Source organism: Oncorhynchus clarkii, chromosome 24 (assembly GCF_045791955.1).
Source record: "Oncorhynchus clarkii lewisi isolate Uvic-CL-2024 chromosome 24, UVic_Ocla_1.0, whole genome shotgun sequence".
Classification (NCBI taxonomy): domain Eukaryota; kingdom Metazoa; phylum Chordata; class Actinopteri; order Salmoniformes; family Salmonidae; genus Oncorhynchus; species Oncorhynchus clarkii.
In genome coordinates this window covers 16,979,327-17,005,105 of record NC_092170.1, presented here as the reverse complement: position 1 = coordinate 17,005,105, position 25,779 = coordinate 16,979,327, and the positions used below count along the sequence as shown (strand labels likewise).

General features: G+C 43.4%; 1 protein-coding gene across 6 annotated transcripts in view; it reads left to right on the top strand.

Annotated features, from left to right (window-relative positions):
• The window catches only part of LOC139382361 (BCAS3 microtubule associated cell migration factor-like), a 323,347-nt gene that overhangs the window by 80,103 nt on the left and 217,465 nt on the right, over window positions 1–25,779 (top strand). For all 6 annotated transcript variants that reach the window (XM_071126351.1, XM_071126350.1, XM_071126352.1 and 3 more), the window contains exon 16: window positions 12,985–13,135. In XM_071126351.1, the coding sequence (XP_070982452.1) occupies window positions 12,985–13,135 (151 nt within the window). The remainder of the gene's footprint in view (window positions 1–12,984; window positions 13,136–25,779) is intronic.

Below are 25,779 nucleotides of genomic sequence, written 5' to 3'. Positions count from 1 at the left end.
TCGTAATCATAACTGAAAAGTCTTCCTTTTTAACTTATTGTAACATGTAATGTAAAAAAAAATAATCTAAAACTTCAGACTTGCAGTGTATCCGCATGGTGTCTCTCAGCATGTAGTACCGGTGCTATCCTCTTTGTGGCACTGTGCTCTCAGAGTTCCTCTTGGCAGAGAGCTGGCCTGGCTCTTTCATGCTAGTCAGGCCTTATTCCACTCCGCTGAGAGAGCGATGAAAAGCCGTGTAAAGCTTGACTGGCTCATAGTTTTGCCTTGATAGGAATCTATCCCAACAGAATGGGCTGGGACGACTCTAATTCCTCCTGCCTTCCTTTTTATGAATGGTCACTTCCTTTCCACTGAAAAACATTCCCCTCATGAGTTCCACTTTAAAGACACAGTATGTTGGGTAGTTTAGTAATTGTGTTTTGTGTTTCATTTTCATTTTATATTTTTACCGGTGTGAATTTGCCTTGATTTATTGTAGTGTTGTTTAAAGAGAAGAATCAGTAATGAATACATTATTTTGCTTAGGCAGGTTTTGTCTGATGTTATACACCGTGTGGAACTGAAGAGACCCTAAAGGAGGATTTATGTTTTGTTGCTATCAATGTACATGTTTCCCCTAGACCCCTAATGTATCTGAATACATTCACAGTAGGTGGTGTTTTATGATTCTGCTGTCTCACTGAGACCGAAAGGGATGTCAATGAAATTAAAATAGGGAGCTTTGAAAAGGTGTATTATGTTTCAATGTTTCTCAAGTCAACACACTTGTGTTTATTGGCTTAAGAAATGTCACATTTGGAGAGTAACCATTTCCTCTGAGAATGACAAATCCAAAAATACCACATTTACATTAACCTACAACTGAGGATGTGCAAGTTAAAATCCTGAAAGTAAATAAATGGTAACAGTTTAGAAAATATAAATGAGTAAAAGTGTGAAGTATAAGCTTGTAGCATTACATATCATTTTAGTAGTGTCAAGATTAAGTGTGTACGTGTGTGTGTGGCAGCCAGGTCAGCGCTTTACTGTAGTTGTGTGTTTTTCCTCTTCGCGGTTCGAGGCCCAGCCGGCTGCCTACCTCGGGTTAAGTCAATAACGGAGATCTCAGAGTAAAACCACACAGGAATTGAACAAGACGTGTGCTCTCTGTATCTCTGTAAAAAAAATGTGTGCTCTCTGTATTTTCTAGTTAGCTGGGAACCAAAAATACACAAGGTGAAATATGTAACTGTTGCAGCGGTTGGTTGTGGGTACTCATTTAAAAGAAATGTAAACTAGTTAAGTCCGTTAAGAACAAATTCTTATTTACAATGACGACCTACCCCGGCCAAACCCTCCCCAAACCCGGACGACGTTGGGCCAATTGTGCTCCGCCCTATGGGACTCCAATAACTGCCGGTTGTGATACAGCCCGGGATTGAACCCACGTCTGTAGAGACGCCTTTAGCACTGCGATGCGGTGCCTTAGACCACTGCGCCAGATTGATTTATAGCTCAATCTCCAACCACTAAACCCCTTATCCTTGGGATTTCGCTGATAATGTTGTAATAAAGTAAATAGACTGTTTCATCCTTCTATATGGGTTGAGAGAAATACTGTGGCTTCAACCTGTAGTGCCACACACATATGCCACTGTGTTTCTCAGTAGAACAGCTTTTACTTTTTCAACTTGTTACCTTGTCTCGTTACTCTGGGTTACTTCATAGAAAAAGACAGGCCTCCATTATAGTTACTAAGCCCCTGTGTGTTTCTCACTCCCTGTTGTAGCCTTAGTGTGAGTTGCATTAGCTAAGTGTTTGTTGAACCTCAATGTTGTGGTACTGTAGCCTACTGTCTTTAACTCACTCTATCAGACTAGCTTTTGTGTGTTTTCCTCTTCTGGTGAACCCATCTGATGTCTCTGTATAGGGCAGCGTAGGTTCAGGGATCGGCTGAGACGTGTCACCATCTGTGTTTTTTTTTTTTTTTTCCCCCACGGTGAGGAAATTAAAAGGTGACACTTCTCATGATCTGAGTCACTGGCCTGTCAGAGAGCCAACAGAGAGCCAAGCAGCCTTGCTACAGTACCGCCACTTCCACTAGAACACAGGCCACTAAGGCCACAACAATTTATCACCCTTATATATTTATATTTATCACCCTTATATATTTATATTTATCACCCTTATATATTTATATTTATCACCCTTATATATTTATATTTATCACCCTTATATATTTATATTTATCACCCTTATATATTTAGAGCTTGAATGAGTTCTGTCATTATATGGGGTGTCTTTGTGTTATGAGAAGGATATATATAGATGGTTGTGTTACTGTAGCCTATGTTGTCAAAATAAAACCAAGAGATTTGTTGACTATTGGAGTATTTTTATTTTTTTATTGTGCGTATGCAATTACATTTTAATATATAAGAGGGAAAGTAAGTGATGAAAGTGCTCTTGAGGTTGCTACCAGTTATTTAAATGTAACCACCATTGTTATTGGATGATAATGATAAAGTTACCATGCTCCATTTCAATCGAGGATATTTTAAAGACTGGAATGAGTTATCGAATACATTTAAAAGTAGTTACAAAAATACCAGTCTTTACTTTGGGCTGTGTTTGGAAGCTGAACAGAGAGCTGTTGGCCTCTAAAGATGTTGATTAATTAGCAAGCTGTTGAACATGTGGTTGAATAGTGGTAACTTTGATTAAAGGAGGCATGTTCTTGCCAGCCGTGTGTAAGACATTGTGGGCTGATTAGGAAGGGAATAGTTCTTTTTTTTTTTTTTTTTTTACATTAGAAATGTAAAGTTACCTGAACAACCAGGACATTTACTCCCAAATATCACCATATGAAGATTGTTGACGGTATATACTGCTTATTGTGGCTCTCATGCTCTTTCTCCCGCTCTCTCTCGCTCTCTGTCTGTCCCTCTTTCTCTGCCACTGTCTCTCTCTGTGTGTGTCTGGTCTGGACAGTGTGTCTGGTCCAGACTGTTTCCTCCCCTGCTGGCTAAGGGGTCATGTGGGAGTGTCTGACAGGCTGACCGGCCCTGTTCCGTTCCTTTCCGGGGAGAGTTCTTCCCTCCACCTGAGGGGCGTCCTGGGGGGGTGTATCGCCGTTCTGTTTACAATCACACACACCGACACACGCACACCATTAAGTGCTAGCTTTTTCAGTTCCCCTGTCAGCAGTGCTGCAGGATGCCGTTGGTAGTTAAGTGAGTTCTGAGCTGTATGTACTGTACCAGTCAAGTTTGTAGACTTACTCATTCCAGGGTTTTTCTTTATTTGTACTATTTTGTACATTGCAGAATAATAGTGAAGACAACACTATGAAATAACAAATATGGAATCATGTAGTAACCAAAAAATGTGTTAAACAAAGCAAAATATATTTTATTTTTGAGAATCTTCAAAGTAGCCACCCTTTGCCTTGACACATTTGCTCACTCTTGGCATTCTCTCAACCACCTTCATGAGATAGTCAACTGGAATGCATATCAATTAACAGGTTAACAAAAATGTAAAATGATCAATTAGCATTAACAAAAATTATTTTGGGGAATTTCTTTCCTTAATGCATTTGGGCCAATTAGTTGTGTTGTGACAAGGTAGGAATGGTATACAGAAGATAGCCCTATTTAGTAAAAGTCAAAGTCCATATTATGGCAAGAACAGCTCAAATAAGCAAAGAGAAACGACAGTCCATCATTACTTTAAGACATGAAGGTCAGTCAATACGGCGAATTTCAAGAACACTGACATTTTCTTAAAGTGCAGTCGCAAAAACCATCGAGTGCTATGAAGAAACTGGCTCTCATTAGATCTGCCTGAGGACCACCACAGGAAAGGAAGACCCAGAGTTATCTCTGCTGCAGAGGATAAGTTCATTAGAGTTAACTGCACCTCAGATTGCAGCCCAAATAAATGCTTCAGAGTTCAAGTAACAGACACATCTCAACATCAACTGTTCAGAGAAGACTGTGTGAATCAGGCCTTCGTGGTCAAATTGCTGCAAAGAAACCCCTACTAAAGGACACCAATAAGAAGAGACTGACTTGGGCCAAGAAACACGAGCAATGGACTTTACACCTGTGAAAATCTGTCTGATGTGTCCAAATCTGAAATTTTGGTTCCAACCGCCGTGTCTTTGTGAGACACCGAGTATGTGAACGGATGACCTCTGCATGTGTGGTTCCCACCGTAAAGCATGGAGGAGGAGGTGTGATGGTGTGCTTTGCTGGTAACACTGTCTGTGATTTATTTAGAATTCAAGGCAAACTTAACCAGCGTGGCTACCACAGCATTCTGCAGCGTTACGCCATCCCATCTGGTTTGCGCTTAGTGGGACTATCATTTGTTTTTTAACAGGACAATGACACGAACACAACTCCAGACTGTGTAAGGACTATTTGAATAAGAAGGAGAGGGATGGAGTGCTGCATCAGATGACCTGGCCTCCACAATCCCCTGACCTCAACCCAATTGAGATGGTTTGGGATGAGTTGGACCGCAGAGTGAAGGAAAAGCTGCCAACAAGTGCTCAGCATATGTGGGAACTCCTTCAAGACTGTTGGAAAAGCATTCCAGGTGAAGCTGGTTGAGAGAATGCATTGAGTGTGCATTGCTGTCATCAAGGAAAAGGATGGCTACTTTGAGAATCTAAAATATATTTTGATTAGTTTAACACTTTTTTGGTTACTACAGTACATGATTCCATGTGTGTTAATTCATAGTTTTGATGTCTTCAATATTTTTCTACAATGTAGAATAAAAAATAAAGGAAAAAACCTTGAAATGGTAGGCGTGTCCAAACTTTTGACTGGTAATGTATGTTTGAGAGGTTCCTTCTGATGCTGAGCTGTGTAGACCTGGCTGGTTACCTCTGAACTACATGGACATAATCCTGTTACTGCCTGCCTGGTCCTGTTGATCACAGACACATAGCTGTGGAGGGCCCAGGCCCATTGATCAGCCCTGCAGATAGACATTCACATCCAGACCCTCTACGATGGCTCTCTTGTTCCCTCCATCTCAACCTCCACCACAATCTCTCGTATTGCTTTTTCTCTCCCTCCACCACTCTTGTATTGCTTTCTCTGGTGGTGGCAGCATCAAGTTGTGAAGATCTTTTCAGTGGCAGGGAGTGGGAGACTAGTCAGGATCGAGGGAACGATAAATGGAGCAAAGTACAGAGATCCTTGATGAAAACCTGCTCCAGAGCGCTCAGGACCTCAGACTGGGGCAAAGGTTCACCTTCCAACGGAACAATGACCTTGTGCGCACAGCCAAGACAATGCAGGAGTGGCTTCGCGACAAGTCTCTGAATGTCCTTGAGTGGCCCAGCCAGAGCCCGGACTTGAACCCGATCGAACATCTCTGCAGAGACCTGAAAACAGCCGTGCAGTGACGCTCCCCATCCAACTTTCCAGAGCTTGAGAGGATCTGCAGAGGAGAATGGGAGAAACTCCCCAAGCTTGTAGCGTCATACTCAAGAAGACTCGAGGCTGTAATCGCTGCCAAAGGTGCTTCAACAAAGTACTGAGTAAAGGGTCTGAATACTTATGTGTGATATTTGTTTATTTGTAATACATTTTCAAAAATGTCTATACCTGTTTTTGTTTTGTCATTATGGGGTATTGTGTGTAGATTAATGAGGAAAAAATTAATGTAATCCATTTTAGGATAAGGCTCAAACGTAACAAAATGTGGAAAAAGTGAAGGGGTCTGAATACTTTCCGAATGCACTGTATATTTTTGTTAACGGTCGCATGAGTGTCCCAAATTACGTCTCTTAAAACAAACCCCCACCATGGATGGTTTGTGGAAAGGCCATTTTCACACCGGTTGGCTTGACCTCCCCTCGCCTATATAGCAGCCTTAACATAGCAGGCAGGTAGAGACTGTAAAAGCGAGGAAACTGAGAAGGATGGGGCGGGAGAAGCCTTGGCCCTGCGCCGGTGCTCTGTCTTTACCTGCGACTCACTCTGATGGCTTTTCCACAAATGTCTTGTGATACTTTGGGAAAACAGTAAATCTTGTGAAGTTTATTTTCTCTGCAGCATCTGTGTTTTATAAGGGTTCTTCTAATTTGTTTTCACTTTGTCATCTGGGATTCCCTTTTTGTCTTTCTTTCTTTCTGTCTCTGTCTCTGTCTCTTGGTCTTTCTTCTGTCCTTCCTTCCCTGGAGTTAGTATTTTAATAATGATAGTTTGGGGAATTGCCATCGCAGGGCTGGTTTGACGTGACAACAAAACTTCAGCTCTGCAGAGTAGCTATTGTTCCTCTCTCCTCTCATCCCCCCTTCCTCTCCTTTACCATAATCCCTACCTCCTGTGCCCCCACCTCTCCCGTCTTCCCTCTTTACTATAACATGCCTGAGAAACTTGGACAAGCAAAAAGGCATGAATGGATAAAACGGTATACACTAGGTGTACAAAACATTAGGAACACCTTCCAAAAATGTAGTTGCACCCCCTTTTGCCCTCTGAAAAGCCTCGATTTTTCGGGTCACGGATTCTAACAAGGTGTGGAAAGCGTTCCACAGGGATGCTGGCACATGTTGACTCCAATGCCTCCCACAGTTGTCAAGTTGGCTCGATGTCCTTTTGGGTGGTGGACCATTCTTGACACACACCGGAAACTGATGAGCTTGAAAAACCCATCAGCATTGCAGTTCTTGACACACTCAAACTGGTGCACCTGGCACCTACTACCATACCCTGTTCAAAGACACTTCAATCTTTTGTCTTTCCAATTCACAATCCATGTTTTCATTGTCTCAAGCCTTGAAAATCTTTATTTAACCTGTCAGGTGTTCCTAATGTTTGTACACTCTGTGTAGATCAAAGTATTCCCTAGCTGAGCATCCACTGCTTTCTGTCTGACTGTCTGTCTCCGTGCTCCTCTTTGCCCTACTTGCTTTTTCACAGCCAAGTCCGCGTGCAAACAATTCAAATTCAACATGAAAATATTTGTCAACAGCTGCAAAGTCTAGACACTTTTTTTTCTTCTCGGAAACGGCCAAGCTCATTTCTTGTGTGCATCGGATGCAAATCGGGCAGCAAAAGCGAGATATCCGTGACAGGGCTGAGAGGGAAACCGAGAGACGCTGTTTAGATGAGGATGCAAATTGGTTCGGAACGGGAGGGAGAGAGGGATGTAGAGGAGGATGGAAGGATAGAGGTAGAGAGAGGAAGGGATGTAGAAACGCATGGAGGGAAAGACGTAGATATGGAGGGATAGGGGGAGCTAAGTAAACTCTGAAGGGAGATTTAGGGAGGGAGTGATAGAGAGAGCAGGCCGGGTCAGGTGACATGCTGACCTCTGGTGGGAGCCTTGGCTGGACTGGCCCGGGTGGATTTGCATTGATGGATCTTCTTTCCATGGGGCTGTCATGTATCAGTGCTCAGGCACATCACGCCCCAGTCATTAATCAAATCATGGCCCCATCTCGCTCTCTCGCTAGGCTAGCTATCTCTCTGCCAGACACTCTCCTCTCTCTCCCCCTCAGACAAGCAGATATCCAGGATGTGTTGAGGATATCGTCTTCTGCCCATGCATGGTTTTCACCACTTTCCATTCATCCCTGTCCTCTCCTCACTGACTGGCCTCTGAAGAGTTTGGCCTCTTAGATCCTTGGATTGAATAACGGAGGGAGGATATGTGAGGGGGCGGGTGTAGTGGTCCAGTTAACAGCCACTGTAGCTCCACCAAAGTCAACTACACCTGTTCCTCTTTGGTTTGTCAGGGGTGAGGGGGTTAATGTGGTGCACGCAGACACAGAGAGAGAGAACGATTGAGAGAGGGAGAGAGACAGAGAGAAGAAAAAGAGTTGGAAAGAGAGAGCGGCAGGTTGAAGTGTCCTGTTGGAAGGATGCTAAATTCATTAAGATTTTTTTCTTCCTCCTCTCCTACATTTAGGCCAGCTGTAGCACCATTATGGCTTTACAGGCTGCTTCCTGTTCAAATTCCTCTTATGTTTTCCTGCTCTTCCACACAAAAGGTGGCTGCGCTGGGGGTGTAGTGCTTTCGAAATGTGAAGGGCCCTTGAGAGCCCAGGGCCACTGTTTCCCTCTCGGGATGGAGAGGCTCCGAGGCCAAGCGAGGAGGGCGGCTGCATTCCAAGTGGCACCCTATTCCCTACATTGTGCACTACCTTAGACCAGAGCCCCATGAGGCCTGGTTAAAAGTAGTGTACTATAAAGGGAATTTGGCTCCATTTGGGATGCAAACAAAGTTTGTATAACGTCCTGCTCTCTGAAGGCCCTGCTGTATTGTTGGGCCTCCACATCTAAATGGTCTCTTTTGATAAACACAAAGAAATTATTTGGCCCCACTAATGAAACACAGAGAAACACTTTAATGATCTAAACCTCCTTCTCCCATCACTGCTTTGATTCCAATAATAATCCCAACCCTCTCCTTCTTCTTTGTGCTGTTTTTGTAGCTTGTTTTCTTTTGTCTCTTTGTCCACCCCCCCCCCCCCCCCCCCCCTTATGCTTTTAAACTCAATGGTTGTCGCCTTTCAGATGCAACAATGGAGAAAGGAAAACATTCAGATGAAGATCATTGAGTTTTGGTGCGGAAGGTTATGCTGTTTTTCCGCGGTAGCACTTAAACTTGAATCTTTGTAAGACCACAGATTGTATTGTAAAATACATAATAGTATATTCTAAGTTGAAGTGTGTCGTGATGGAGCGTAGAGCTTATGGAGTAAATGGTAAATCCTGTTTCCCTTTTTGTCTTCAGTGAATGAGGATTATTTATATTGAACAAGTTATTGTGATTTAAGAATTATATAGAACTAATGTTGAGAGTTATGATCAGCTCAACCATCATGCAGTGTTTTCCGTTCTGCTCAGATGACCTACATATTTACTACAGCTGAATGTGGCACTTCATATTATATTCACTGTACAGCTTCAAAGGAATATATTCTGCGGATCATGAAATAGTGTCTCATCAAATAGTTCCAACTCAGCTGCTGAAACCAGGTGTGGTGGACATAAGAACCTGCCTGAGACGTTGGTGAAACCAGGTATGGTGTGGTGGACATAAGAACCTGCCTGAGACGTTGGTGAAACCAGGTATGGTGTGGTGGACATAAGAACCTGCCTGAGACGTTGCTGAAACCAGGCATGGTGTGGTGGACATAAGAACCTGCCTGAGACGTTGGTGAAACCAGGTATGGTGTGGTGGACATAAGAACCTGCCTGAGACGTTGGTGAAACCAGGTATGGTGTGGTGGACATAAGAACCTGCCTGAGACGTTGGTGAAACCAGGTATGGTGTGGTGGACATAAGAACCTGCCTGAGACGTTGCTGAAACCAGGCATGGTGTGGTGGACATAAGAACCTGCCTGAGACGTTGGTGAAACCAGGTATGGTGTGGTGGACATAAGAACCTGCCTGAGACGTTGGTGAAACCAGGTATGGTGTGGTGGACATAAGAACCTGCCTGAGACGTTGCTGAAACCAGGCATGGTGTGGTGTTCATAAGAACCTGCCTGAGATGTTGCTGAAACCAGGCATGGTGTGGTGTTCATAAGAACCTGCCTGAGACGTTGCTGAAACCAGGTATGGTGTGGTGGACATAAGAACCTGCCTGAGACGTTGGTGAAACCAGGTGTGGTGGACATAAGAACCTGCCTGAGACGTTGCTGAAACCAGGTATGGTGTGGTGGACATAAGAACCTGCCTGAGACGTTGCTGAAACCAGGTAGGTGTGGTGGACATAAGAACTTGCCTGAGACATTGGTTTTCACTGTAAAAATGTCTTGTATATTTAACGTACACCTAATAGACTGGCATCACAACTCTGGCATCACTACTCCGACGAGCATCACTACTCTGGACGGTTCCGACTTAGAATATGTGGACAGCTACAAATACCTAGGTGTCTGGTTAGACTAAACTTTCCTTCCAGACTCACATTAAGCATCTCCAATCAAAAATTAAATCTATAATCGGTTTCCTATTTCGCAACAAAGCCTCCTTCCCTCATGCTGCCAAACATACCCTCGTAAAACTGACTATCCTACCAATCCTTGACTTCGGCAATGTCATTTACAAAATAGCCTCCAACACTACTCAACAAATTGGATGGAGTCTATCACAGTGCCATCCATTTTGTCACTAAAGCCCCATATACTACCCACCACTGCAACCTGTTTGCTCTCGTTGGCTGACCCTCGCCACATACCCGTCGCCAAACCCACTGGCTCCAGGTCATCTGTAAGTCTTTGCTAGGTAAAGCCCCACCTTATCTCAGCCCCCTGGTCACCATAGCAACACCCACCTCTAGCACACGCTCCAGCAGGTATATTGCGCTGGTCATCCCCAAAGCCAATTCCTCCTTTGGCTGCCTTTCCTTCCTGTTCTCTGCTGCCAATGACTGGAACAAACTGCAAAAATCTCTGAAGCTGTAGACTTACAGTGGAGCAAAAAAGTATTTAGTCAGCCAACAATTGTGCAAGTTCTCCCACTTAAAAAGATGAGAGGCCTGTAATTTTCATCATAGGTACACTTCAACTATGACAGACAAAATCAGAAAAAAAATCCAGAAAATCACATTGTAGAATTTTTAATGAATTTATTTGCAAATTATGGTGGAAAATAAGTATTTGGTCAATTACAAAAGTTTATCTCAATACTTTGTTATATACCCTTTGTTGGCAATGACAGAGGTCAAGCGTTTTCTGTAAGTCTTCACAAGGTTTTCACACACTGTTGCTGGTATTTTGGCCCATTCCTCCATGCAGATCTCCTCTAGAGCAGTGATGTTTTGGGGCTGTTGCTGGGCAACACGGACTTTCAACTCCCTCCAAAGATTTTCTATGGGGTTGAGATCTGGAGACTGGCTAGGCCACTCCAGGACCTTGAAATGCTTCTTACGAAGCCACTCCTTCGTTGCCCGGGAGGTGTGTTTGGGATCATTGTCATGCTGAAAGACCCAGCCACATTTCATCTTTAATGCCCTTGCTGATGGAATGAGGTTTTGACTCAAAATCCCACGATACATGGCCCCATTCATTCTTTCCTTTATACGGATCAGTCATCCTGGTCCCTTTGCAGAAAAACAGCCCCAAAGAATGATGTTTCCACCCCCATGCTTCACAGTCGGTATGGTGTTCTTTGGATGCAACTCCGCATTCTTTGTCCTCCAAACACGACGAGTTGAGTTTTTACCAATAAGTTATATTTTGGTTTCATCTGACCATATGACATTCTCCCAATCTTCTTCTGGATCATCCAAATGCTCTCTAGCAAACTTCAGACGGGCCTGGACATGTACTGGCTTAAGCAGAGGGACACGTCTGGCACTGCAGGATTTGAGTCACTGGCGGCGTAGTGTGTTACTGATGGTAGGCTTTGTTACTTTGGTCCCAGCTCTCTGCAGGTCATTCACTAGGTCCCCCCGTGTGGTTCTGGGATTTTTGCTCACCGTTCTTGTGATCATTTTGACCCCACGGGGTGAGATCTTGCGTGGAGCCCCAGATTGAGGGAGATTATTAGTGGTCTTGTATGTCTTCCATTTCCTAATAATTGCTCCCACAGTTGATTTCTTCAAACCAAGCTGCTTACCTATTGCAGATTCAGTCTTCCTAGCATGGTGCAGGTTACAATTTTGTTTCTGGTGTCCTTTGACAGCTCTTTGGTCTTGGCCATAGTGGAGTTTGGAGTGTGACTGTTTGAGGTTGTGGACAGGTGTCTTTTATACAGATAACAAGTTCAAACAGATGCCATTAATACAGGTAACGAGTGGAGGACAGAGGAGCCTCTTAAAGAAGAAGTTACAGGTCTGTGCGAGCCAGAAATCTTGCTTATTTGTAGGTGACTAAATACTTATTTTCCACCATAATTTGCAAATAAATTCATTAAAAATCCTAAAATGTGATTTTCTGGATTTTTTTCTTCTCATTTTGTCCGTCATAGTTGAAGTGTACCTATGATGAAAATTACAGGCCTCTCTCATATTTTTAAGTGGGAGAACTTGCACAGTTGGTGGCTGACTAAATACTTTTTTTGCCCCACTGTATATCTCCCTCACTATAAGCATCAGCTGTCAGAGCAGTTTACTGATCACTGCACCTGTACACAGCCCATCTGTAAACAGCCCACCCAACTACCTCATCCCCATATTATTTTTTTGCTGTTTTGCACCCCAGAATCTCTACTTGCACGTCATCTGCACATCTATCACTCCATTGTTAATGCTAAATTGTAATTATTTCGCCACTATGGCCTATTTATTGCCTTACCTCCCGAATCTTACTACATCTGCACACACTGTATATTGATTTTTCTTTTGTGTTATTGACTGTACATTTGTTTATCCCATGTGTAACTCTGTGTTGTTGTTTTTGTCACACTGCTTTGCTTTATCTTGGCTACGTCGCAGTTGTAAACTGGCCTACCTGGTTAAATAAAGGTGAAATAAAAATAAACATGTAACAGTTGTACTCGTAGGAATGAATGTATTCTACATTACTGCTTTGATATGTACAATTAGTTCTTAAATGTAATGTATTTTTACAGTTTGAGAGAGCAAGGGACACATTCTCGAAGTCAACTAAGCCTGCAGTGAGCAAGCATCAAGTCTTTGTGTGTGTGTTTGTCATTCTCAAACAACATGTTCCCTCTCTGATGTAGCTCTTTGAGGCCGTTAGATGTGGTGCCCTTTGACGTGGCCTGATTGTGTTTAGCTTGGGCTCCACTCAGATGAGAGGTGTGTGAGTCCTGTTGATTAGGTCTGATTAACCTACTGGGTACTAGTTGCTCTGAGGCGCCGCATCTTTAGCTGGTTACCTCCAATCAGGGCCATGGCTCCTGCAAGGCCTTGGACCCCAGGTGTCTGTGGGGGGGGGGACTTCAGGATATATGTTTCATCATACATTGATGAAGTTTTGCATGGTTACTTTCAGAGTATTAGACTTGGACTATAAAATAGGACGTGTATAAAATATTTTCTCTCTCTCTGTGCAGCTAAACTCACCAGCCAGGAGTCGTACAACAACTTCACCAACAACAACATGGGTAACCCTCGTCTGTCCCCTCTGCCCAGCCTTACCATAGTGCTGCCCCTGGCACAGATCAAACAGCCCATGACCCTGGGCACCATGACCAAGCGCTCCGGGTGAGTCGTCCTGCCCTGCATCCAGCCATGTGTTGTTACTGTATACCAAGCCTGTTCCATTCACATTCTGTCCATCTAACTACTCACTACTATTGATCTGAAATAGCCTTTACGACTCAGTCTGTCCTCCTTTGGCCACCGCCATTGATCATGTTCCGTGTTTTCTGTTCATCTGTATCTGTTATGAACCCATTGGATTTGCAAGAAACATCCACATTATATTATATCCAGCCTTGTTTGGAGTATGTTGCCAGTCTGTCTCTATGTACAGCTACACTACAGTATAGCTACATGTCGCTATGGAAACATTTCCCAGTGGGTCTCTCTCACAGGCAGTATCTGTGCGTGTCAGTGTGTCCTCTCCCACTCCTCTCCCTTGGTCAGTCACGCTATGACTAAGTCTGTAGTTTTAAGAGGCGGTGAGTCAGAGGAGAGAGACTGCACCTTGTGAACTTCATTTACATACAGGTGGCATCACAATTATGGCTGGATTTTAATATTTTCATTTAAATGTCATTTTCCTGTCATGTTTGAATGGGACATGTTGTGATGATGGAAGCAGCAGGCAACTGGGGTTTCTTCCCAATGATATTAGATCACTTCAGTTGTGTATAAAGACACTCGACATCTGAGCCTGGTGGTTAGAAACACACCATCGTTAGTTTGATTCATCTGCACGATTATTACAAGGGATTTGTTTTATGGTGAAAGGAAAACCTATTTTTTTTTGCATAATGCCCTACTTAGCAAAACACAGTAGGTAGAAAGGAGAGATTTGAGAGTGTAACTGGCAGGTCATCCTTCTGGAGGATAACTCCTAAATTGGCTAGTTGAAATGTTTTGAATTAAAACTGATCGGCTGCTTTACCCTTTGTCTGTCTCTCTGTCAGTCAGTGTGCCAGTATCCTTTCACTCTCAAATAGACATGTACAACCTTTTCACCAGTTCTCCTCTCTACTCTATCTATTCAAGTAAAAACAACAGCAAAGTCACTAAAAAAATGCTCCTGTCCTACTCAAGTCAAACCTGTATATTAAACATAGCTGTCCGTCCATCCTTAACTCCCATCTTTCCATCTGTCTGGCCTTCCACTACCAGAGAGAGGACGTCAGGGGCGAGCTAATGAAGCTAGACAGGCAGCTGTGCATCCCTCTCCTGCCCTGCACCAGACCCCCTGCATGTGTACACACACACACACAAACACACACACACACACACACACACACACACACACACACACACACACACACACACACACACACACACACACACACACACACACACACACACACACACAGGCAGCAGGTTGGGCCCTTGAAGTGAGGGGTGATATCAAGTGCGTTCACACAGACTTGCGCAGGAGTATCCAGGCACCATCTGTTTGTCTGTGTAGCCGGCTGTGTGTGCGTGCGAATGGGGAATCCGGCAGCTGTATTTACACCTGTGTGAGCAGATACCCGTTGGCAGAGTGGCAGAGCAACACACCAGCTGGTTAACCTACATTCTCATGGCCTGTGTGTCTGCAACGCACTCCAGTGCATCACACACACCATTGCCCCGTAGAGTGCTCCTGGGGGAAGCCACCACAGTCTTTGTTCTGCCCCGCAGAGTGCTCCTGGGGGAAGCCACCACAGTCTTTGTTCTGCCCCGTAGAGTGCTCCTGGGGGAAGCCACCACAGTCTTTGTTCTGCCCCGCAGAGTGCTCCTGGGGGAAGCCACCACAGTCTTTGTTCTGCCCCGCAGAGTGCTCCTGGGGGAAGCCACCACAGTCTTTGTTCTGCCCCGCAGAGTGCTCCTGGAGGAAGCCACCACAGTCTTTGTTCTGCCCCGCAGAGTGCTCCTGGAGGAAGCCACCACAGTCTTTGTTCTGCCCCGCAGAGTGCTCCTGGAGGAAGCCACCACAGTCTTTGTTCTGCCCCGCAGAGTGCTCCTGGGGGAAACCACCACAGTCTTTGTTCCACACAGAGCACCCGTCCTATTCCAACCTACTTTATGCTCTCCTAAGGGACCTGACCAGTCATTCCTAACAGAGAACGACCGATATGGATTTTTTTTTTAGGGCCGATACCCGATTTTTTGGGGATAAGTAAGTGGATGGCCGATATATTCAGTATCGTGACATTTGAACATTTGGGTGACACAATTTCCCGAAGATGGACATGTATGCATTAATGCATCAATTTTAAAATCAAACAATACATTTGACTTTGTTTATACCAATCTTAATACTTAACAACATAATGATAATACTTTTATTTCAATGGTACATCTCTTGATTAACTGGGCAAATGAAGATGGTGTAGGCATACTCACAATACAGGTGAATGCATACTCAATAGGAGTGTGTGCATGCAGTGAGTTATTGAGCTTGTTTTGGATGAGTCTATGTTGCTACAGATGACAAACGGTCTATTTGCCTTCTGCTACTATGATAACTAGGTCAATGGCAACAACATTTGCTACCAAGCCATTAATGCACGTAATATCTAACAAAGAGAGTGAGGGTAGGAAAACAGATGAAGAAACTATGCACGTTCTGTTTTATTGAGAACGCACACACACACGCTGATCTACAGCTTTCTTGGTCCATAAACATGCAGGAAGATTCTTAGGTAGCTAAACCTATTGCCAACATTTATTTAGGCATTTTAAAACACTTCCTCCTTCCCCTATTGCGACAACCATCTAATCCGACTATCAACTGTCAATTTACGGATACGATTGTGGCTGGTCAGATTGGCACACCAGTAAATCGCTAACTTTACACTAAGTAAGATGGCTCGTTGCCCAAAATGGTGCATGTTAATAATTATAACCAGCTACCGTTAGCTAGCTACGTTGACGATTAGCTCCTATGTTTATCTAGCCAACTAGCTAGAATAGAACACCACAGATTAAAGGATTAGTTATCGTAATCTTTGCTAACAGGTCACGTTTGGGCAACAAGCTAGCTAGCTTTCTTATTGCATTCATGTCCTGGCACGTTGACACAAGCCTTATTATTAGTGAATTAACTAAATATTTGCAACAGGAGTTCAATTTTGGTCACTGTCAATTTATCAAGTTCTGAAACTGCACCTTTCTGTTGGAGAATGAGCTAGCTTGCTTCTGATTTGCCCAGCTAGACATTCCTCGGCATTGTGCAGTGCTCGTGGTTTAGCCAGTCAGTGGCGGCTGGCATAGCAGCAGTTTTGCTATGTTGTATAGAGAAGAGCCGATAGACTAGAAAAGGCCAGTATCAGCCTGATGTATCGGTTCGGCCGATTATCGCCGTTTTCTCATTAGTAAGAGCCCAGAACTGGAGCTGAAGACTTTCAACAGTTTGCTTCCATCAGAACAAGCCATTAGGAGTAAGGGAGGAGAAAGGAACCCCCCCCCTCTCTGTCGGAGTTGTTCCGGTTGTTTCTGTGTTTGGAGGGAGAGGAAGAGAGGAGATGGGATGTCCCCCTGTGATGCACAGCATCCTGCCCCGATAACCTCCACCAGACGAGGGCAGGGTTCCAGTGTTAGGGAGCAGATAGACAGACAGAGCTGGATCCAAGACTCTGGGACTCCTCAAAGTCACTACAGGGATGTGGGCTCTCTCCCCACTGTGTACAACAGCCATGGGTTCAGATAGTATTTGTTTTTTGTGTGTTTGAATGAGCATTGCTATAGAGCCAGATGGGCAGGGTTTGTAGTTTTGGGACCATTGGGCAAAGAAAGGTCAATTAAATACTATATGAACCCAGGTCTTTAGTACAGTGAGAATGGTGGAGGAAGTGACCCCCACATGACCCCTGGTTTGCTGTCGGACATATTTGGCAGAAGTCTGAGAGACAGAAGCTGTGTTCGGATACTCATACTAACCGCACTAACCCAACTATTTGTGATGTGAATTGAGTGTATAGAGTATGCTTATTGGTCATAGTATGGATATAGTTACTATGCCAAAAGTTCCCGGATGTCTTAATGCAATTCTTCCAAAAATGGGCGTGGCTTCACAACATTTTCAGATTTGATGAAAATGGCGGAAAATATGCATCCGAAGTCCGACGAAGGTGGATACAAATTCATTGCTTTAACTAATTATGACAAAGGTTAAGAAAATGTTGAGCAATGTAATAAAGTAATGACTTTTCAAGTAAGTTATGTTACACGTTATGTTGGCTGACAATTTGTTAGCTATGCTATCCTTACGAACCGCAATGCATTATAGCAGTAGGTACCTAACATTAGTTGGCTACTATTATTCACATCATTCTTAGCTAAGGGGTTTAGTCGTTGTGCGTTTCAATGGACATTCTGGCAATCTACTCCGATTTCAGAGCACCCTCGCGCTGAATAACTGATTAATTTACGAATGCTCAACACCCGTTGAATATGGCCGGTGTCGGCAACAAAAACAGAGTAATTAAATAGTTGCTAGCAGCACAGTTGCAGTCATCAACACTCTGGATAACATGAAAACAAACTAATCAACTCTGCTAGGGTGAGTAAAATGGTCAGTGTGAGGTGTTCTGTGTCATTTGTGTCTATAAGTAGCTAGCCAATGTAAGCCAGTTTGCTTTGGTGCTTCACTGCCGTTGAACGCTCGGATCAACACTACTCCTCGGCCAGAGTGTCCAGTGTGCGCAATGAACGCTCCAAATTTATGAAAGGACAATCTGACAGCGCTCTGGATTTACCACGCCCAGAACGCACTGTGCATAGCAGAAGCATCAACTTCCGGTAGACAGGCGAAGCTAGCTCTAGTACGCTCAACTGAAACAATACCTACCGTTCATTTACAACTGAGGTGGGCAATTCCAGTCCTTGAGGGCCTGATTGGCATCACAGTTTTGCCCCAGGTAACACACCTGACTCCAATAATCAACTAATCATGATCTTCAGTTTAGAATGACATTTGATTAATCAGCTGTGTTTTCTAGGGATGGAGAAAAAGTGTGACTCCAATCATGCCCTTGAGAACTGGAGTTCCCACCTCTGGTTTACAGTATACTAAAATTAACTAATAGTGTGTAGTATATACTCATTAGGTATGTAGTATACAGTATGTTAGTATGGGTATTCGAACACAGCTAGAGAAACGAGCACTATCATTTGAGGCCTTGGGGAGCTTTTTAACATTTTAATATTTTAATATTTTGGTTGTTTCAATCCTGGATTGTATAGCTAGCAAAGTATGCTCAAAGCTGAAACGCACTCAGACAGAGAATTTGCAACACGAAATTAAATGACCTGGTGTGAATCCCACTGATGGGTATTCTCCTCTAATGCAGACAGAGATGGAGAGAGCAAGAGAAACTGAGAGAGTGGGCCCTCCTGACCTTCCACAGACAAGCAGAACAGATTACTATTATATGTGTGTACAGTTGGAGCAGCTAGCCACCTGCCAGCCCATTGTCTGTTAGAGCTCTAATGAGAAAAGCACTGAGAAGACATGGGCTTTAAGAGCATAACAGTAGCTAGCGAGCATTGTGGCACCAGGCCTTCAGCACACACAGCACTGCGTGTGGAACGTGTCACACGCTAAACCATTTGCACAAATCACCCTCTTCTCTCTTTAATGGCACTAGCGGAGCAGCGTTAAGGTCCACGGGTTAAGAGTTGAATGTGTGAACGATTACTCCATGGGAGTGGGGTCGCTAACCTCCCAGGTCGATTTATCACTATCTCTCTCTCTCTCCCCTCATCCGCTGTTCCTCTCTATCCAGCCATTCGCCAGCTTTGATTCTTAGTGTTTCTGTGTGTTCTCAACAGAGTCGTAATGCGAGCATTAGCTAGCACGTTTGGAGACAATCTATTTTTATATACAGTGCCTTGCGAAAGTATTCGGCCCCCTTGAACTTTGCGACCTTTTGCCACATTCCAGGCTTCAAACATAAAGATATAAAACTGTATTTTTTTGTGAAGAATCAACAACAAGTGGGACACAATCATGAAGTGGAACGACATTTATTGGATATTTCAAACTTTTTTAACAAATCAAAAACTGAAAAATTGGGCGTGCAAAATTATTCAGCCCCCTTAAGTTAATACTTTGTAGCGCCACCTTTTGCTGCGATTACAGCTGTAAGTCGCTTGGGGTATGTCTCTATCAGTTTTGCACATCGAGAGACTGACATTTTTTCCCATTCCTCCTTGCAAAACAGCTCAAGCTCAGTGAGGTTGGATGGAGAGCATTTGTGAACAGCAGTTTTCAGTTCTTTCCACAGATTCTCGATTGGATTCAGGTCTGGACTTTGACTTGGCCATTCTAACACCTGGATATGTTTATTTTTGAACCATTCCATTGTAGATTTTGCTTTATGTTTTGGATCATTGTCTTGTTGGAAGACAAATCTCCGTCCCAGTCTCAGGTCTTTTGCAGACTCCATCAGGTTTTCTTCCAGAATGGTCCTGTATTTGGCTCCATCCATCTTCCCATCAATTTTAACCATCTTCCCTGTCCCTGCTGAAGAAAAGCAGGCCCAAACCATGATGCTGCCACCACCATGTTTGACAGTGGGGATGGTGTGTTCAGGGTGATGAGCTGTGTTGCTTTTACGCCAAACATAACGTTTTGCATTGTTGCCAAAAAGTTCCATTTTGGTTTCATCTGACCAGAGCACCTTCTTCCACATGTTTGGTGTGTCTCCCAGGTGGCTTGTGGCAAACTTTAAACAACACTTTTTATGGATATCTTTAAGAATTGGCTTTCTTCTTGCCACTCTTCCATAAAGGCCATATTTGTGCAATATACGACTGATTGTTGTCCTATGGACAGTGTCTCCCACCTCAGCTGTAGATCTCTGCAGTTCATCCAGAGTGATCATGGGCCTCTTGGCTGCATCTCTGATTAGTCTTCTCCTTGTATGAGCTGAAAGTTTAGAGGGACGGCCAGGTCTTGGTAGATTTGCAGTGGTCTGATACTCCCCCATTTCAATATTATCGCTTGCACAGTGCTCCTTGGGATGTTTAAAGCTTGGGAAATCTTTTTGTATCCAAATCCGGCTTTAAACTTCTTCACAACAGTATCTCGGACCTGCCTGGTGTGTTCCTTGTTCTTCATGATGCTCTCTGCGCTTTTAACGGACCTCTGAGACTATCACAGTGCAGGTGCATTTATACGGAGACTTGATTACACACAGGTGGATTGTATTTATCATCATTAGTCATTTAGGTCAACATTGGATCATTCAGAGATCCTCACTGAACTTCTGGAGAGAGTTTGCTGCACTGAAAGTAAAGGGGCTGAATAATTTTGCACGCCCAATTTTTCAGTTTTTGATTTGTTAAATAAGTTTGAAATATCCAATAAATGTCGTTCCACTTCATGATTGTGTCCCACTTGTTGTTGATTCTTCACAAAAAAATACAGTTTTATATCTTTATGTTTGAAGCCTGAAATGTGGCAAAAGGTCGCAAAGTTCAAGGGGGCCGAATACTTTCGCAAGGCACTGTAAGTCGGGCTTTTACAGTGTTTTCCATTAGCGCGCCGGCTTATGACCGGGAAATACAGCAAAGAGGAAGAGGTGAGTCTGTCCAAAATGAGCCCAATGCGTTTCTATGGGCATATTTTGTACCTAAGAGTGTCACCTGCCTTCCTGCCTTGGGGACAACGTTAGGGCGGAGACATGAGCATCTTGTCTTATATACAGATCTCTGGTTGCAGTTTAATTTCTTTCCATGGAGGAGTGGAGGAGTGGCATGATGCTCATGAATAGGGTCTTACATTGAGAGTATCTTCATCATGATACCATCGTGATAGTGATCTATATTTTCAAAAGCGTGTTCATATTTCACGACCTCCGAGGGCTTTTGGAGTTGCCTATATGCGATTGAGCAAAATAATAGGCATACACTTGATTTAGGCAACACTGTAGCATGCTAAATGTTTCTGGTCAGTGATCGATGAGCAAACTAATAATGTCGTATACCACCTCTATTTATTTGCCCAGCCGGAGAATTAACCAAATATACAGACAGAGATTCAGTCAAACAAAATCACATTGATTGACAAATTACAGGCTTTTGTTTGAGAGTAGCCCAGGCTACTAAACGACTGAGTGAAGAGCAACATAATCTACTTGTTAAGCCACATAGCATGCGGGGACACTGTGCTAATCAGTGCTAGTAAATGAGCCAGTAAGATGATCATGAGCAGCACTCACCTCAATTTAGCTAACGTTTCACACAGCCTAATTGTAGCCTAACCAATACCCAAATGGAGTCCCCAAGCTAGTCTCAAAACAGTGCCAAATGTTGCTGAAATAGTCGACCACACACTGGTAGGCTATTGCTTGAAATGTATTATAACTATTGGATGACTTTGGGAGTTTCAATAAGCGTTGAGCAACAATTTGATGCCTTCAATTGCATTATCCTACTTTATTCCAATATTTTTGTCATTCAGTGATATTTATTCCCACAGTTATTCTTTATGGATCCATCTAGTTGTGCTTAAGAAAACAGTGTGAAGGACAATGCGAAGAGATGGGACCATCAAGAACTTAAGAACGCAGTGCATGTCAATGCTGCCTCAGCATTACGGCTGCGTTTCATACTAAGCTGTAGGCAGACCTTTACTGCAATCATGACTAGGTTGGTTTGAAGAAATAAAAGTTGAGGCTTTGATACCGGCAACACTTTTTCAGATATAAACAAAAGGTGTAAAAAGTTGGCGTGATGCTAAAGTTGTCGAGGAAACGTCTTAGTATGAAAGGTGTATTATAAAATAGTCCTGATCAAATTGACCTAGACAATATCCATAACAACTGACTTCATCCAATGTTATGTCATTCTACACAATACCACAACTCATTTCTCCAATCTGGGAGGCAAAGTATTCAATCATTTCGCTGTGTTTTTCAGATGGAATCAACGCATTAGAATGTACCAGAGGCCACCAAAATAGACTTCCTATGGCAATATTCTCTCTATCCAGGGTCTGAACTTTAAGAAATAAGAAAAAGTGCTACATGCATTCTTTTTTTTACCCAAAATCCAGTACAGGCTTGTTCCATTGAGACCTGTAACACTATCTATCTGTATCCTATCAGCCACCATCCATTCACCCAGCAGGAGGCTAGCAGGGTGCCAGTGTTTAAATGCTTCACATGGGAGTAAAGTACATCAGCGATGCCAGCCTCCCAGTGCCAGTGAAAGCCCAATTAAGGCCAAGGCCCGATGGTCATGTTAAGATGTTGAACTACCCCCCCCCCCCCCCCCCCCCCCCCCGCCCGCCCATGCTGGTTGGCTAGCTTTTGAATGTAATTGAACCCATGCCCGTGTTATGTTAGGTACTGGCTAAACCCTATCCATGCTGTTAGGCTAGCCACTAGCTTTTGGATATCTGTGTAACTTCCGGCCCATGCTGTTTGACTACTGGGTAAATGTGTTCAAACAAACATAACAGGACTAGAGTTAGCATAGCCAAGACCCACTGGTCCTGTTAAACTGACCCCATGTCCTGCTGTTAGGCTAGCTACCAGAGAACCGTGTTGTTTGTCTAGCTACCAGCTAACCCTTTAACCATGCTGTTTGTCTACTGGCTAAAATGTGTTTGAGCCAACATAACAGGACCCCCACCGCCATTACACTGCTCACCCAAAGTCCATCCACTCAGACCAAGGTCTCTTCCTTAAAAGGAGAACACTGGTCTCCACTCAACAGTAGTCTCCAGTCTCCCAATGACCACCTCAGTAAAAAGTTGACTTTGTGTTATATTGTTTCTTTGTTTCTCTTCGTCTAAGTAACCTCTCTCCTCCTCCTCTCTCTACCTCTCTCCACCTCTCTCCACCTCTCTCCACCTCTCTCCACCTCTCTCCTCCTCTCTCCACCTCTCTCCACCTCTCTCCTCCTCTCTCCTCATATCTCTGGGCTAATGCAGATAGTCCACTGCCCTACTACTCTACACACACACACACACAGTGCCGTGCTAGTCTGGAGAGATTCAGACAGATGCCCCGTCCCTCCGCAGCAGATAATAAAAAGAAGTGGCGTTCCGTGCTTTGATTGGCCTGTGGCCTTGATTACCTCCCAAATGACACCCTATATAGTGCACTACTTTTGACAAGGCTCCATAGGGTTCTGGTCAAAAGTTGTGCACTATAATGGGAATGGGGTGCCATTTGAGAGTTCCTGCCGTACTGATGTGGTCTGCTGTGTTCAGGGACAAAGTTCAGTCTCATCTGGCCATTATTACTGTGGGGAAAAGGCTGTTTACTGTAAACTGTTTACAGAGGTCTGTCACAATCTCTGAACATGCAGGGTAAACACAGGAACACACTCCCACTCCTAATGGCTCGTAAACACTGGCCCGGGGAATACACACACACTCAAAAAAAGACCACCGGACACACACTCGCCCACACCCTCAGATGCTTGCAAACACACACGAATACTCACAGACATTTCACAAACAAATTCACACTCACCCGTAAAAAGTCATATCCAGACATATGATGTTCTTCTCAAACAAAGTAATTGTGCTGCAGAATATCTTATCCATAAACCCACAAGGTTTAATTGGCATTGGAACAAACTTGATCAAACGTGATTTTATATGACTGATCCTGTAGGGCATATCTGATTCCTTGAACAACCTAAGCAAAGTTAAGATTCCCTTTTTTGTCTTCTCTTTAACCCATTACACTCATATCTGCATACTGGTTGAAAACGGCAGCTTTGGGCTCTGATAAGTGCCTTAATTTAGAACGCAGTGGCTGTTCAGTAACATGCTATAAATGACGTCAGCGCTCAGGTTCTCCGCTTCACAGCTCTGAATGGGTTTTGACTCACAACGTTTTGCCTGAGTAAGGGACATGTGGTAAATTAAGAAGTCTCAAAGCATCTTGAAAGATGAGACATTGAGAATTATAATAAATACCAGTTTGATGTCATACGAGCAAGCCAAACGTGCACTTTACATTTCCGTATTATAAAACTCATGTCAAATACAGTGTCAATGTTTATGATCACTATTTGTGATGTACTTACTGTAGAGTTACAAGATGACATGGCGTCACACCCTGCGTTGTTCTGAACAGAATGAGCCCATGTTTTGTCCTTTGTGAAGGTCATCTGCCGTGGAACACGTATCTGAATGTACTCATGACTACTTTCTATCATCACCAGAATTACAATCTGAATTGCCCTGTGAAAGCCTAACACTGTAAAATCGTATTTTATAATTGTTCTAGTCATGTGTGCAATATAACAACCTTTCAAATGATGCCCACCTCAACCAGATTGTGATTTATAACGGTCCGTTTTGGGATTGCGTAAAGAACAACAGTAATTGTGTGATTGCAGGGTTGTGTTCCAAACAAAACAACTACAAGTGTGCTTGCTGTAGTTCCTCAACGTCACAGCGAGGAGAGCTTAAAAAAACACCTAACACGGAACCCAAACCGGCTGCGCACGTGCGCCATCGTGCATACATTTACTTTGTCCCCCTACACCAAATGCGATCATGACACGCAGGTTAAAATATCAAAACAAACTCTGAACCAATGACATAAATTTAGGGACAGGTCGAAAAGTATTAAACATGTATGGCAATTAAGCTTGCTGTTGCTAGCTAATTTGTCCTGGGATATAAACATTAGGTTGTTATTTTACCTGAAATGCACAAGGTCCTCTACTCTGACAATTAAACCATACATAAAAACAGTCAACCGAATAGTTTCTAGTCATCTCTCCTCCTTCCAGGCTTTATCATTGTTTAACTTAAATGGTGATTGGCATCTAAACCTTCATAGTATTACCACGACAACCGGCAACAGTTCATCTTTCAATCACCCACGTGGGTATAACCAATGAGGAGATGGCATGTGGGTGCCTGCTTCTATAAACCTTTGAGGAGATGGGAGAGGCAGGACTTGCAGCGCGATCTGCGTCAAAAATAGGCATGACTTCTATTTTAGCCCTTGGCAACGCAGACGCTCGCGAGCAGTGTGGGTGCAATAATTGAATAACACAGATTCCTACATTTCAGACTCCACGCGACGCGAGCGGTGTATTCAGGGTATTATAGTTCACTTTTCTTTGAGTCATAAAAATACATTGAAATGACTTAGGAACTGTGACCACTTGGAGACACCAGTTAGTCCTCTCACTCAAACCCTTGTCATTGTTTTATGTTGCACCTACTCCATATTTTCCAGGAATATTCTTATCATGTTACTCAATGTAGCACTAGTATTTTTGTTACGAACAAATACGGAGAAAAGCACACAATCAGCAGTGTAATGTTTGGATTCTTGTGTCAGGTAAACTGTTGTCCTCAACTTTGGTCTAATAATTTTCCCATAATCTTTAAACTCTTACCTTTAAATTGCTACCATGCTTATGCATATGCTTTTCATATTTCTTCTGGAAGAAACATTTACATTTAGCCGTGTCCATATAGGCCAATTCCCGCCAGTGTAAAGGGTTAAGAAATATATAAAAATGGAAATGCCTTGTTCCAATGTCTGAACAGCATACCATGATTTATCGTCAGTACTTTGTATTACTTATTCATACTCTTTCCTAAAAAGAGAAGAAAACAAGTTGATTAATAGCTAAAAGGAAAAGTATGCTAGTACGCTTCCTCTGCCAAACATATGGTACAACACACACTGAGACAAGCACACACACATACGTCCTCCACCAAACGTATGGTACAACACACACTG